The 15,621-nt window shown below is 40.6% G+C and overlaps 1 protein-coding gene across 1 annotated transcript in view; it reads right to left on the reverse strand.

Annotated features, from left to right (window-relative positions):
* Positions 1–15,621, reverse strand: part of zfpm2a (zinc finger protein, FOG family member 2a) — a 114,451-nt gene that overhangs the window by 39,959 nt on the left and 58,871 nt on the right. The window contains exon 5 of the mRNA XM_029503538.1: positions 3,272–3,383. Coding sequence (XP_029359398.1) covers positions 3,272–3,383 — 112 coding nt within the window. The remainder of the gene's footprint in view (positions 1–3,271; positions 3,384–15,621) is intronic.

Genomic DNA, 15,621 nt, shown 5'->3' on the forward strand with positions numbered 1-15,621 from the left:
TCAAAGAAACTGTCGGAGTGTGGAGGAGAGCATTGTGGGAGTTCCAGGTGGATTTCTCGATAATGAGTTAGCGCAGTAGTAGAGTTGAGCGTTTTAGTAATGGCTGGCTGCTAAGGCTCTTCCTGGGAGTTTAATGTAAAACAAACAGGGCCATGCTGACAGCCTGGGAAAAACAGATATTGCACATTTCCTACTTCCGCTTCAGGGCTCTTGCTGCCACTCATTTAAAGAAAAGGAATTCAAAGAAGAATTTATATTCATGAAATGGCTCTGTGAATCATAATTTGGAACATTTAAATGCCTCAAACATCACTCCTGGTCTTTGACTTCTAATTTCTTAATTGCTCCTGTCTCTCTGTCCATCTGAATAAAATGACAGAGACAGGAAGCAGAATAAAAATTGTCAGGGAAGTTACAATTTTGTTGGTATTATTTTAAGATCCCAACATTAGGCCAAAAATTCAATATTTGTCATTATAGTTAGCTTGTCTTGGCCGTGATGTCCAGGGGCTTCCTGTAGGGGACCAGACAACACCACCCCGCTGCTTGTTACACATTCCACTGCATGTATTATACATAACACTGCTAGAACACAACACTCACAACTCTGTTTTGCAGAATCCTGTCCTCTCTCCCTCTACACATATTTCTCTGACTTCCTGAATGACAAGTTTGGGGCATGAAGGATGAGCAGTTGCATTAAATGTAATGCAGAAATCATAGGACAGAATGCCCAGCAGTAAGCTACAGCCACTCAAACCACTCACAAGTCCTTACTTAAAGATACTCCTCCGTAGATTCAGTCTGGCAAGCATCCAATGTTAACTGGTACTATCTTTTCAGGCAGCCATAAAGAAAGCCGAGACCACTGAAACGTGAGCCAAAACATATTCTGCAAGCATACTGTGTATTGAGATATTCACTGTTTTTCATAAGTAACGCATCTCAGGGAGCAATGAAGCAGCCGACAGAGGGGAAACAGCACAGGGGTGAAGATATAAACAATCTGGGGCCTCAGCTTTTCAAGGTGGCAAGAAAGTTCCTGTTGGACTGTGGAGCCTTTTCCCTTTAGTCAATTCATGACAGTGTCGACACGATAAACATAATTCCAGAGCTGCTTCAAAAGTGCAGCCAAAAAGACCAAATTCAATTTTGAATTTAACAAAGATTTGATATTTCCACCGCATTGACATTCGATTTCAATGTCATCTCCAAAGTGCACACAGACACACATGCATGCCCATGCAGATTGGAATATTTAACAGAAAGCGATGAAGAAGAATGTGGGGTATAAATCGAGTCTGGACGCAAGTGTCAAACGGCTGAACGGCATCAAACACTTCACCACTTTCTGAACTTGGTCCAGGTCCAACTATGGGGAAAAAAAAAAAAAAATCGCCACGAGCAAAATGTGGAACAATTTTGGTTAGAGAGCTGAGAAAAACGGACACCCAACCAATTTATCCAAAGCTGTGTGGCAAAGTTGCTACAAAGCTGTTTAAGTCAACTGTGGGATTACACAGCATGAATTTTTTTGTACCTCGTGATATCACAGTGGTATCAAACTTTTTGATATTCACTATGGCATTCCTTTCAAAGTGAAAACTACTACTAGTAGTTTTAATCTGACATTCTGACTGTTTTACTATTTGATGTATGATTGTCTCACAGCTACTCCAAAAGATGAGATCATTTGTGTTTAATCTGGGATTTAAATTAATTCTTTGTATTCAGTATTCCCTCTATTATCATGTAACATCGGTTGGCAAGTTGTGTGCTGATTACAGTGGAGGATTTAGACTAATGAACTTATGCAGTATGACACAGAGCAACTCACGGGGGGACATCTGCAGATGTTATTGTGTTTAATGTAATAAGTTCAAACCAGAGGTGACAAACAGAGGAGCTGAGGTGACCATGCTGCATGTGATGTTATCTCGATGCATATATGAGGAGCTGCAGAGGAAATTTTCCAGACTTAAGAAAAAGTAAGTAAGAAATCCTGTTACTGCACCCCCCCCCTTTTTTTTTTTGTTTCATACAGTCAGTCTCCAAGCAAAAAGATTAGAAGATTTTAAAGAAGTGCATAATCTTCTTTAACAGCTTATCAAAACTTTAATGATTTGGTGATAAAGAGCACAAAGTTAAGTAGCCGGTTAAGAGGATAACTCCCCAGTACAGTCTAGTGATTAGTAGATGAGAATTGGGAGACTGAAAATCCGGGTTGCAAATCCCACTCCTGCCACTTATTCACTTTGAGGGAGAAGAAGCTCCATTTCAGCTTTGGGGGTATTGTCATGGGGTAATCATTTTTGAAAAGTGATAAATGGAGCCCCCTTTCCTTCACCCTTTGGAATCCAAAACACAGCTTTATTTATGTATTTATTTTTGCTCTGTCTCTCTGGTTAGCACCCGTCAAGACCCAATTATAGCGGTAGACGTCTTGTGCTTTCATGAGGAGTGAAGCCACTGACGGAGTGTCAGGGCTGTATACACATTAAGCATCTTCTCATTCAATCTGCAACAAACTGAATCCTCTCCAGATCCATGTGGGGCTCTTTTAATGAGGCTTCACTCTAGACACAATGCGGCAGATTGAGGAATTTATCTTTATGTCAGTGGGTCATTTGGATTTTTGTGGTTTTAGGGCCAGCTTTGAATAAACAACATGGATTTTCTGACAGATATGTGGTACTTTTTTCCTTCTATATTTACATAAATCCTGTTTCTAGAGGGCTGATATGAATGTCTGATTTATTAAAGATATACAGCTAAAGCTGTGCTGAATTAGTGAGAGAACAAATGAAACAAAATGGCAAACCCATCTCCGCTCGAGCTTTGCTCACTATCTGCTCTGAGATAGGGATTCACTTAGTATAAAAGAGAAAAAAAAGGGGCATTAATTACCTTGTGAAATCTAAAGACCATTAACTCTGTGTGTCAAGTGATGTTTCTCAGTTCTTAATCAGAGTTTTAGTGATATAAATTACTCTTTGGATGAGAAACACTGATATGGTGCGAGAATGTGTACATGTATGCCTTTTTGCTTGTGATTATTTATTTGTTTGGGATTTTGAGAAGCGAACAGGGGAAAAATGAGAAGAGAAAAAGTGAAAGAAGAGAAGAGGGAGAAAAAGAGAGCGAGAAAGGCAGTAAGTGGAGTGGATGGAGAATTGTCAGTGTCTTTGCTGTGGTGCCGTGGTGCTGTGGTGCTGTGGCGTGGTGTGTTGCGCTGCGGAGAGATAACAGGATACCGGCGCTGCTTGCTTACCTTTGCTGTACACCACACAGTTGTTTTTGTTGTCTTCTGCTCCCTGCCAAGTCACATCCAGCAGCCACCTGGGGCCGGCGCTTAGCACCACTGGGACCGTGCTCTTCGTCTTCTGGACAGGAACAGATAACAAACACTAATCATTTGCCTATTTTGCTGATTAAGGAAACACTAATAACCGCTGAGTTACGCTCTTCTGCTGCTGTGAATGGCCGTAAACAGACAATTTCACAAACTATAAAGCATGTAACTTAAATCCACCCAATCCCATTTCTTTAATGTTGCTGAGAAGATTTGAAAACTATTCAGGTTTCGTGTGTGTGTGTGTGTGTATGTGTGTGTGTGAAGGCCTGAAGAGGAAGGCTGCAGTGGTTTGAGTGGTGACAAATGAGGGCAAGAGCCTACATTGGATGAAAAAGGAAGAATTCTCGTGCAGGACTGAACCCAATGATTCAGCATCAGATCTCCTAGATTAACAAGAACATCTCAGGTGTCTGGGAATTATAGAAAAAAAAGAAAGAGAGCGAGGGAAAAAAAGGCTGGTGACTTTCAGAGAGAGGGAAACAAGTATTTGGCAGTGAACTTTGGGCACATTGTGCCTCACTATCGCCATGATCTCACTATTTCCTGAAACAAGCAGGGAAGAATTTAAAGAATCAGTATCAATTTCAAAGGGCGATTGAGGTTAAGGTTTTATAATATGCTGGAAAATTATTCTGAATGTGTAAGGTCATTTTTCTTCCCGGTCAGGGGTCAAAAGTGGAGCTTTATTTCTTGGAAAGAAAAAATAAAACAGGGAGATAGAGCACACACCCACCATAATAGATTAACTTGGTGCAGTGTCACCAGATCTGCTTGCTCTGTTTATCCACATGTGATTTCTTTTCAGTTTTATTTTATTTTGGAGTTTTATTTTTTATTTTCGATATTTTTCTTTTAGTGCAAGATGTGTGCTGGTGATGTGTGTGCGTGCATTTGGGGGAAGGGTGGGGGTTGCAGCACCATCTCAGGCAGCTGGGTACAGTAGCCTATTACTTAAAGGCAAAATGTCAGTATTTCAAGGCCATTACTTTTGAACCCCCGGGCTCTCCTTCATTAGGATGTTACAGAAATAGTTTAGCTAAGAGAAAATGGGTTGGGGTGCAATCTCAACACTTCATTTCTTTTTCCATCTGAGGCAGGCAGCGACAGGACACTGTCCATCTGCCTAATGCAACAGAAAAACACTGGTCCTCTCCTGTGCTTTTCACTTATTTCTCCCCCGCAAAAGGCAACAACCTTCAAGGATAAATGCAAATGTCACTTGAGCATGTTAGAGGTCTGAATTGGCACAGATATGCACAAGAGATGAGCACTGTGCTCCGGCAGCACGCCTGCATGCCCCCTCCTCCTCCTCCACCCACCCATTTCTCTTTCCATGAACTCTATCTAGTCGGAGGCTGGAGGACACACAGATTTTTTTTTTTTTTTTAGAGAATTATTCACCAACAGCAAATACATCTCAGAGGGATGATAAGAATCTGTTTCGGATTTTGTCCTTAAAATTAAGAAAACAAATAGAGACACTAAATAAAAACAGATTTCTAAATAGTCCCTATATGTATAGCTTTGCACATTGGCAAACTGCACTGCCAAACTGATCAAACACAGACAGTAAATTGTGTCTATTGATATTCTTATTCCTTCTTCTGGCATCTTCTTATCCTGTCCTGGCAGCAGATGAGAGAGAGAAGACCTCTGTAATTTAAGCCATCCGCGATTTCACATTTCAAATTAGCCTCACATAAAGTCTTCTATCTGGCTAACCTGAAAATCTCACACCCCTGTCAAAGGAGCAGAGGAGACCGGCCGATTGTTGCTAGGACGACTATCTGAAATGGGAATCAGATTAACCCTTTCTTAGATCTCCAGACAGGAGCCATCTCTTATTCAGCAGCGAGAGGCCTCTCTGCCGTCCCTCTGAGACTCTGGGAATTCATGATATTCCAGCTGCTCTTAATGTAGCCAACAGGGACAAAATACCACATTAACCAGACGTCCTCCAAATGCTAGAAATCCGAGGAAATTATTTTAGAAATAATTGTCAATTCACAAATTGCTCCTTTGGTTATTGCCCTTGTCGAAACTTTTGAAATTCTGACTGTGGGCATTGTTTAGATTTAATTGTCAATTTCTACTTTTCCTTTTCTTCCTTTTGTTGGAAACTGAGCAGCAACAACCCATGACAGTCTCTCAGTGCAGATTTACATAATGCATCGATAGTGACAATGGCGCCAATGCGCTTTGTAAGCATGCTGCATGTACCAGCCGTCACAAAGACAAAGAAATGCAGGAGAGCAACTGCACACAACATATTTAGGATTAAGACATAATGGCGTCACTGCAGGGAGGAGCATCTGCAAATGCAAATGAAAACATTTGTACAACCGGATCAGCTGGACTAAGTGGCCGAGTCCTGAAGAAATGCAGATTGACAGGCAGAAAATTACGATTTCCCTGGAGTAAGGGAGTATGTGATGAAATGGTTTTATGAAACAAACTCTCCCCTCGCTTCTACCAAAAATTCACACAGCCAGTGGATGTGACGTATCAGAGCTCTTTCCTGTCCAAAACAGCTCTCGAGGAGTTTGACCCTTAATGGATAAATAAATGTGCCAACTACGAAAAACACATGCATTTATTTGGACACCAATGCCATATCTTAACTTATATCCACTTTAATCTTCTGAAAGTAGATCATAAAGTCATTTTTATGATGTGAAAAATGCAAAAAAGCAGAATACATTGGGATATTTCATGCTCCTACTTATCATATTTTCACTGGAGGTGTTTGCAATAGATACTCAGATAAATAACACAAGTAAAAACTTGTGTTTTCTATAGAGATACAATGTTTTAATATCAGTTGACAGTCTATTATCCCTATCAGAGTCTGTAAGTCTCTCTGGCCTTCTTCTCTATGTAGTGTGTTATGGTTTATCCACCCTCTGCCTTCACTCCAGTGGTTTCAATACTCCACGTAATTTTTTTTTCCTCTGAGCTCTGTAACCGTTGCTCGTGTAAGAGATACAGTGACCAAAACAGTGTAGTCAGCGAGGAAGTGATTACAAACTGATGCTCCCAATTCGCTATAAAATGAAAATCAATATTTCCACAAGTTGCTGCAACATAAAAGATAACCTTCATTGATTTTTCTAGACTTAGGCCTCTGTGATAAAATCTAATATAAATTTTCAGCCACACGGATTTGGATCAGAGCGGAGCAGGGGCTGAACGATAAGTTCCGTGAACATCTCTCAGACTTGGATTTTTTTTCCCCCTTTCCGTCTTCCCTCTTCCAAAGCATGGCTGTACTATTTATAATTGGCCCTGTGTGAGCAAAAGCTTCTATCAGGAATCTGTTCTAATTTTTATTACTGAGAAGCTAAAGCCTGTTCCAGATAATTTGGAAATTTCAGGGGAATTGTGATAGAGCTGATGGCACAGCCGGACTGACTCCAGAAAGGAGCTAACCTGTAATAGCCTCTGTGGCTGCACTGATTAAATGTTGCAATAGATGAAAGACCTGCCATCACCGCAATAAATTAACCAATCACACAAATCCCAAGTCGCTACTAATCCCTCCTTGATACCATGATCCTCTGATCAGCTGAAGGAGGTGAAGAAGAAAGTGGCTTGTGACACTCAGCCTTCTTCTAACTCCCTGCTTCCCTGTGTAAACAACAAGCTAATGATATCACCGCTGACCATTTCACCACCACTGGCTACTCTTAACCCACTTCATGGTCAGGGCAGGCGAAATCGATACAAACCTTGGTGGGAATGATTCTTTTCCTTGTGTTATTTTTTTTTTTTATTATTATTATTTTTTTTTCCTCCACCAAGGTCACTGACTGGCACTGTATCTGTCTTGATCCCACAGCTGCAGGATTTAGACAACTGAGAGATCAAAACCACGCCGTCTGAATATCTCAAGACATTCATGGGCTTTATACCCTGCTTTCAACACCCACTCGGTATGAAGTAGTGCCATTTTGAAACAAAGACACCAGTTGAAATATTTCACTCACAAATAGTGTAAGCATCTTTTTGAATATTGTCTCTATGTCCTCCTGCTTTCTAAAGAAAACATCACTTTTGATTTTGATAAATACATTTTGCTTTCTCACCCCTACATTGCATTTGACCTTGTCTTAACATCCCAGCAAAGCAATAATTTTGAACTTGCACGTCTGTTATGGGGAACACTACTAGCAGTAAAAAAAATGTAAAAATAAATATATATATATATGTATGTATATATATATATATATAAAACAAGCTTATGTGTGGGTTATGTCAACTTTATATGTTCTCTGTTTCTAACATGGGAGTAAGGATAAAGGATTTGTACCTGTTTTACCAGTCACTTTACAGCAGACAGCACACTCACACCTTGATAACGTCCATTGCAATTAGTTGTTCACTGCAATGAAACAAATTGCATGTGGTCAACTGGAAATTTCATTAAGGGAGATTTTCCTCTAGCTCTTGTTATCGCTCTGCGTATTAATATTTTCTTAGCCTCAAGGATGGATGAGTTGCAAGGGTCTTTTTTTTTGGTTGAATATAAGGGCCAAAGCCAACCTCACAGTCTGTGTTCTCCCACCAGCGTCACTATCCGTGGGGGGAGAACTGTGTATATGCTTAGTTAGGAGCTGCATATTTTTCATTGTGCCCTGAAATAAGACTCTCTGTCAACATCCTACATAAAGTGGGAAATACCTCCATTTCTCAAGTCTGCTTTTGTGTCATTTGCTGCTCTTCTAAATGGCCATGGTTACATCTGCTGAAATGAAAAGATACCTATATCCTGCTTTCATCCCCCCCCCACTGCCTCTCTCTAAGGCTATAGCATCTGCTATTGGGAGGCTAAATAACAGAAATATGCAGGAATTGCACACTAATTCCCTTTAGAGATAGATCTTGGCTGGTGCCCTGTCATAAATCAGAGAATTTCGATATGAAATGAGGCAAGCTGCTCTAATCATTTCTGCATTTCAAATTGGATCACTGGCTCAATCGCTTGGCTTTTAAACTGCTTGCCTAAGAGCAAATGTGAGGTGGGAGATAATTCAGCTGAAATCTCTGCCTGCTCTGTGCGGCAGTTAGTTTACTGCTTGAGTGCAAGAGAATGCTTTTTTCTTCCCTTAGCCCATCTTTCTCTTTTCAACTTTGTTAAATTGACTTTTCATTTTAAAATCGATTAAACTGAGAGAGTCACTGCTGTTCCTGGAATCTTTAAAGGGACAACCATCACTGTGTGCATGTGCCTTTATTTGGCTGCTGCTATCATGGCAACGCTATGGGGAATAAATATTTTTTAATTTAAATCACCTTTTATCCTGCTGACTGGACTGTAAGCATCAAAGTTCATGTGCTGCATTAGCTATTACTTATTTCAGTCCATTTAAAAGGTTCACTCTGCTCGTATTTATATGGACTGCGGTTGCATTGCGTTATTACTGTAGGTTCAGCTGCTTCTTTAAGGCCCCAAATAGTGTTAATGAAGCAGAATAATCGTTGGCTGCTCTGGACACTTTGAGGAGCAATGCAAAATCACAAATAGAATATTTCATAATATTTTTAAACGGAAAAGGCATATGCTACTCTGTAAATCAGGGAGGAGAGGAATGAAGAATAGACTTGGAGGTAAGGGGGGGGGTCAATCCCTACTCCATTCTTCAAGACCTTCAGGCACACAGAAGTGCTCCAGCTCTAAAGCCAAACAGTTTAGTGTAAGCTGTACCTGCCCTGAAGACAAGCAGCCTTCTTTCTCCACCCCTGCTTTCCCTCCTTTCCTTTATATTCTTTTCCTTCTCTCCATCCTTCCTTTTCTTTGATTTCCATTTTCCTTTGCCCTTTCAAACCTTTCCTAACCTCTTCTCACCTTCCCTCTACATACTTTCTCAGTCCTCTCTGTCATCTCCTCCATCAGCTGCACCATTCTCTTATGATTCAGCAAAACTTTGGTATAATATGGAGTTACTTCCCACCGTCTCTTGCCCTTCAGTGTCCAATTACAATGTCCGTAACTCTCTTTGTAGTTGAGAATGTTTAATTCAACTTCATGAGTAAATGTGTGTGTACTGCCATAACTCTGCGTTATGTCCTGAGCACTATTTGAAGTTGCAAACAAGAGAAAGTTGAATTTGTAATACATGTGCTCCAGGACTTAATCATGTCTTGGAGGAAGAGTGTACATATACATACGTGTACTTCTTGTGTTTGGCTTTGGTCAGAGGACAGAGCAGTCCCGTCGCTTCACTACTCACTGTTTGAATTACTCAAAATTTCCCATTTGAATTCAATTGGGAAGGACTTGTTTGATCTTTTGCATGTAAGTTAGGGCTGACTCCCCAAACAGCAGGAAGCTGTGCAAGGGAACATAATAGAGAACCTGGAGCCAGTAATGTTCACCTGTATGGATATTTCCATGGCCCCTGGGGGTCACGGTGGCAGGTGGCATTTTCTATGGACAGAACCACTTTCTCTGTCAGGAATAAACATGCGGATGGGGGTGGGGGGGCTTTTAGGAGTCAATCAGTCAATGGGGGTCACAACAAATCCCTGCTCTCATAACCACACATGGAAGACCAGGATCAGTCACAGGCAGTAAATAAAGACAAACAATAAAATAGGCATGATGCTTGAATAAAGCCCCTGACTTTAGATAAACCTCTGTGCCCCCTTTAGGTATTGGATTTTAATATTCTTTTGAACTCCCCTCTCCTCTCTGCTGGAGTTATAAATTTCATGATGCATTAGAATGACATCTACTGTATGCGAATTTGCATTACGGGAGTCTCAGTCAGTGCAGCCAATCTCACTTTCCAAGTCCAAAAAATGAGCATCATCCAAATCTGGATGTTCAGAATAATAATTCCCCAAAACACGGCGGGAATTTCAATAAATATATATAAAAAAAAAACATGTATGGAAAAGAACAAAGAGAATCGCAAATGTATAACTTTTTTCTAATGATGAGGAAATTGAACAGGGATATCTGTGATTTGCACTCCACCTGATCATCTACATATTTCTGCAGTGTTCAATAATTTGATCTTGCAGTGCACTTCTGAGAAATGGGGTCTCACTAAATCCACCTTAAGAGACCAACAATATTTACACCAAGTTAAGTAAATAAGATAAAGATGGTGAACTTGCCCCTCACTAAATGCATTAGACGTGAACTCTCTTATCAGAGTCTTAGCACATGCACTGTTAAAAGATGGGTTTCCCAAGCTGGAAATGGTCTTTGTTACCCAATTAGTTTGCTGACGACCCTGTGGTATAATATTCCTGCTTTGACAGCCTCACACACATCCATCTAATGAGGCGCTGCTGGACCACCACAGAGTGAATGGACACTGTCCAGACCTTCATCTCCTCCTGCACCTATCAGCTTTCTTATCTTCAATACTAACCTCTTTTTTTTTTTTTTCTTTTCTTTTTTGGTTGGAAGACTTGAATTTTTCTGCTCGGTTGTTCATCCGTCCAGAGTCATTTTAATGGGGCTTTGTCTCTGATAGGCCCCGAGCCAAGAAGGCTGAGGATCAAAGGGCTAAGGCCAGGACAGGGGACAGTGAGGACTTATCAAGGTCTACCAGCAGGGGTTTGCCTCCCTGTAGGGTGGCTGTCCTTCTTTCTCTGAAGGAGGTGAAGCAAGCAAAGCCTCTGTGCTTCTCCATTCCCTCTCTAATGTAAGAGAGGCAGACGAAAAGGAAAGCCTGTATATTAAAGCACACTGCTTCCGCTACACGAACACTGCTTCGTGTAGCGGGATAAATAATATATGATTTTTAGGTCTCATTTCTCTTACTTTTCTAACATGTAGCCTTAGATGCAAGCATCTTAAAACTTCCTTAAAAAAAACACCAGATAAAGAAAAGTGCTTATTATTTCTGCAATCACAACTCAAGGATGGGTCCACCATCTAAACTCTGCACAGAACTCGCTTTGTGCTGGAATACCAAAAGGACTAAGGGCTTGCAAATGGAGACAATCAAGGATTATCTGCACCACTTCTCAAGAAAGTTGTTTCAACAAATCATGAGTTACAGCCATGACAGTGACAGATGGCAAAGCAGCTGGCACCACTCAACTTTGTTTCACTTTTCTTTCTTTTTTGCTTCTTTTCCTTCCTCTTCCTCCTCATGAGCCTTTGCTGCAGTAGAGGTCTGTTGTGTATTGAAGTGTTGGATAATCATTCATTTGGGAAGACATATTGCATACCGTAATACAAGGCAATATGTGTGAAGCCGGGGACTTCTGAGCTTGACTATTGTTGCCTGTCAGACCGATGTTCTGTAAAGACTGAAACCTAGCTTTGCTTCTTTGTCGACTCCTTCAAAAAAAGAAAAAAAAAGAAGGTATATCACTGCTTAAGGATCATCTACCCAAATCTGCTGCAAGCAGTCATTCGAATTCTCAAAACTCTGAGATAAGTGTGCAAGTGATGATGTGTGACTCGTTCAAGTATTATGCCATCCCAAATGGAACAGTTGCTCATGAATGTTAATGTTCATATCAAGCTGTCTGTGTGTTTACAACATACAGGAACCATAAGTAAGCAGGCTCTACATCTTCTCAGTGTGACATGTTGCTACCCAGACTGCACTGCTCCCTGATGGGCCCCCGGCACACAGCAAACACCCAGAGAGTTGCGAGGGGGACAGGGCTAACCAGCTCACTCCGCAGCCCTTTGGGTATGAATACTGGCCCCCCAGGACTTCCAACCTCACTGCTGAGTGAAGACTGCAGAGACTGTCGAAAGACAGCTGCTTGTTTAGCTAATATAGTTATTTATCAAATGTGAAATCTGTAGAACAGTCTTCATCTACTTTATTCTTCTGATTCAAAACTTTAAGGGATATGATTGAAGGAATATGGCACAAACTGGAATGGTGGGAATGGCTTTATTTGAAGATCTATACATCTAACCCAAACCCATCGGGAATGAAAGCTGGCATTTCTATCCAGCGCAAAATATTACTTTATGATATAAAACATAGGGCAGTGTAAACTCACATAAACCCACAGATATAAGCTCTCCCAAAATCCACTAAAATACAACACCTAACAGTACATAGCAGTGTTGAGGTACTTGATTTAAGATGGCACCGATTATTAGATTGATGCATCCATAGCTAATTAGAAATTAGACCAATATTAATGATATGCTGTGTCCTAAAAAATCATAATTTGCTTTTTATTTACATTATGAATATGGAAAGCAACTAATAGCTGGAGCAAAATTTTACTGAGAAACATTTAACCCTCAACAAAAACTGCAGCAAATTATGCTGTAGATCATCTCCATCTTTTTGTTTCTGTTTTGATCTTGTTACTGTGGCCTTGGCATGTCTGAAGAAACCATGCAGCCATTACAGTGAGCACAAAGCAAATCAGTGAGTCCTGTTCTGCTTATCAGGGGACCTGCCATATCAGTTTGGCTAGTTGTGTTGTGATGTAAGGACAGCAAAATGTCAGGTTCACTTGTAGATCAAGTCAACCATGCATTATCTCTCAAACAGTGAAGCTTGGCTGTGGCTGTAATAGCTCTGACTAACTGACTGACTGAGTGCTTCACAGCTAATACATGGAGCTGTGGGTGGCAGTAAGTTCCAGCCATGGACACAGAATCTTAAAAAAAAAACCCAAAACAAAACAAAGCAACACAAAACCAAACGAAGCACAGCCTTGGAAAATAATAAGAAAAAACCCTCTGCAAAAAACAAAACCAAAAAAAAAAAAAACAATGATGTTTTATGTTTCTGTCACCACAGCCAACACTCCTGCATTTAACTGACAAAAGGACATCAATGTTATGATGAGCTGGTTTAAGAAGCCTAGATTTAAAAGGCTACTTCAAAAGAATGAGCTTGGCTGCCCCCCCCCTGTTTAATGTAAGAACATGAAAACCATTGATAATGCCATCGATAAATATATGGATGACATAGAGCAAGGAAAAACAGGCCAGATAATTAGCATTTTACCCATCTAAAGAGACCCCAGCCCTGATATTGGTTTAAACCCAAGAAATAATTGATGCATGCAATCACAAATTGGTTCTCCGCCTAAAATTTGGGCCCATTATTTCATTAGATGAAGCCACATTCTTTGTGCCAAAATTATTTGTGTGTCCAACACAGAAATTCAAATCCTGTTAGTCCTGATAATGTCTGGCGTTTTCAAACCATATCCAAGACAGTGTGACTTTCAGATGGAAAGCACGGGCCACCTTTAAATGCAAACATAAATCAGAATGTTTGGACTTCAAATTGCAGATTTTTTTTTTTTCTTAGTTTAATGGTTTGTTTGTTTATGTGCATGTGCATGCATTTTTGACGCAGTGTGTGTGTGTGTGTGTGTGTGTGTGTATGTTTGTGTCTGTGTCATTTAGCAGATATGCTACAGAGAGGTCCTATCCTTGGGTGCCTTCTTGCATATGTAATTGGATGTTACTGTAAATAATTGCCTGGGCATGTGCCAGTGTGATGGTGGTGATGATTTGTGTGTCTGCGTCGGCTCGTGTGTGACTGTATGTGTGTAGAAACACGTGTGTATCGTTCTGTATGTTAGTGTGAGACTGTATGTACGTTTTTGTGTGTGTGTGTGTGTGTGTGTGTGAGCGCATCTGCCCCATCCGTACTCCACTCTCAAGTCCCACTGATTCTCCTTTCCAGCCATGTTGAATCCTCTTTTCCTTATCAGGCGAGCCCAGGCCTGCATCAGGCTCTCCTTGCTATGACAGAGGCTACAACAATAGGCCTGCGATACCGCTGCTTAGCGCTGCGTTTCGGAGGGGAAACCTGCCACGGGCGCAGATTAACTACAACACACACACACACAAAATAGATTGCAGCCTCCAAAACAAAACATTTTTCAGAATGCCTCCTCTTGATTAATGAAGCAATGACAAGAAGAAAAATATAATTTCTGAAACAGAAAAACCCGCCGCCACTTGTTAAAGTTTAGGGCTAGCTAACAATAAACATATTGGAGGGAGCGGGTGGGCAAAAGGGGTGAGATAAACAGCTCGAGTGATGGGCTGAATAATTTCTGGAGCATTTTTGGTTGCACAGGCCCATATTCCTACCCTTGTACTAAATTACACAATAATCACACCCCATCGGTTGACACCTTCTGTTCTCTCTCTATCCCAGGTTAAAATTAGGACAGTATCTTGACATTTCCGCTCTTCTCTAGTCTACAAACTGAAGCTCTCTGTTCACAGCCAAAAGCAGCACACAGTCTGCACATGCACACTGATGCACTCGTGCCCTCCCACACATCCACAGACGCCACAAGTACAACTCAAAGCACACACACTGGAATGTGTGTGCACTCAAATATGAGGACACACTTGTGCACACGCGGAAGCACACGTGCATCAAATATCTATGTTCTTTTGTGCATTTTAGCACAAACATATTTTTTATCCTCCATTTATGCGAGGCTTAACGGCAGACTAGAAAATGAAATTGTTGAAAAATTAATTTTCAAGAATTTCCAAAGACAGTATCAGACTAAAAAACTTTAGCTGAGCTATACATGATTTTATTTCACTGTTGTGCTAAAGTGACTTTAATCCTGCAAAGATAAAAACAAAAAAACAAACAAAGAAACAAAAAAAAAACATTAACCAAATAGGCTGAGAGATCAAGAAATATAACAATCATATGATAATGACGTTTGATTCAACAGTGATATTTGAATACCTTGTTAATTGGTTATTATACTTGCCTTTATACTTTCCTTTAGCACCTACTGACTTATTTTTGTCAATGTAACCTGTATCTAAAACCACTGTCTTTGTATCAGGGCCTATGTGTGGAAAACAGATTACTGTAGTAGATTTGTTTTATCATAAACTTATGCTTACAGCAAAATTAGATAATATAAAACAAATGTATTAAGATGGAAGATAAATAAAACTGCCTAGATCGTAATCTGGAATTAAGCAAGTCTCATGCATTTCAATTACTGTGTAATTTGCACTAAAAGGCCCTCAAAACACATAAAGACCAGAATTCTATTGAATCCAGACTCATTACAGTGCACCTTAACTAAGCCCCAGTAATTAGCATTGCTGGGGCATTGTACAAGAGGCGGCAACACCCTCATCAACACACATTTACAACAGAGCTCTAAATCTGCTGCTCATTAATAGCTTGCCTCCCAATCAATTATTAACACCTACAATGGAAGCCAGGCTCACCAGGGCCAGGCCTCTTACTCCAGGCAAACCGTGGGCCACCTTCTCCTCCCAGTTCTGTCCAGCATAGGTAATTACCGCTTTTAAAGAC

The sequence above is a fragment of the Echeneis naucrates genome, chromosome 6 (assembly GCF_900963305.1).
Source record: "Echeneis naucrates chromosome 6, fEcheNa1.1, whole genome shotgun sequence".
NCBI classification, from domain to species: Eukaryota; Metazoa; Chordata; class Actinopteri; order Carangiformes; family Echeneidae; genus Echeneis; species Echeneis naucrates.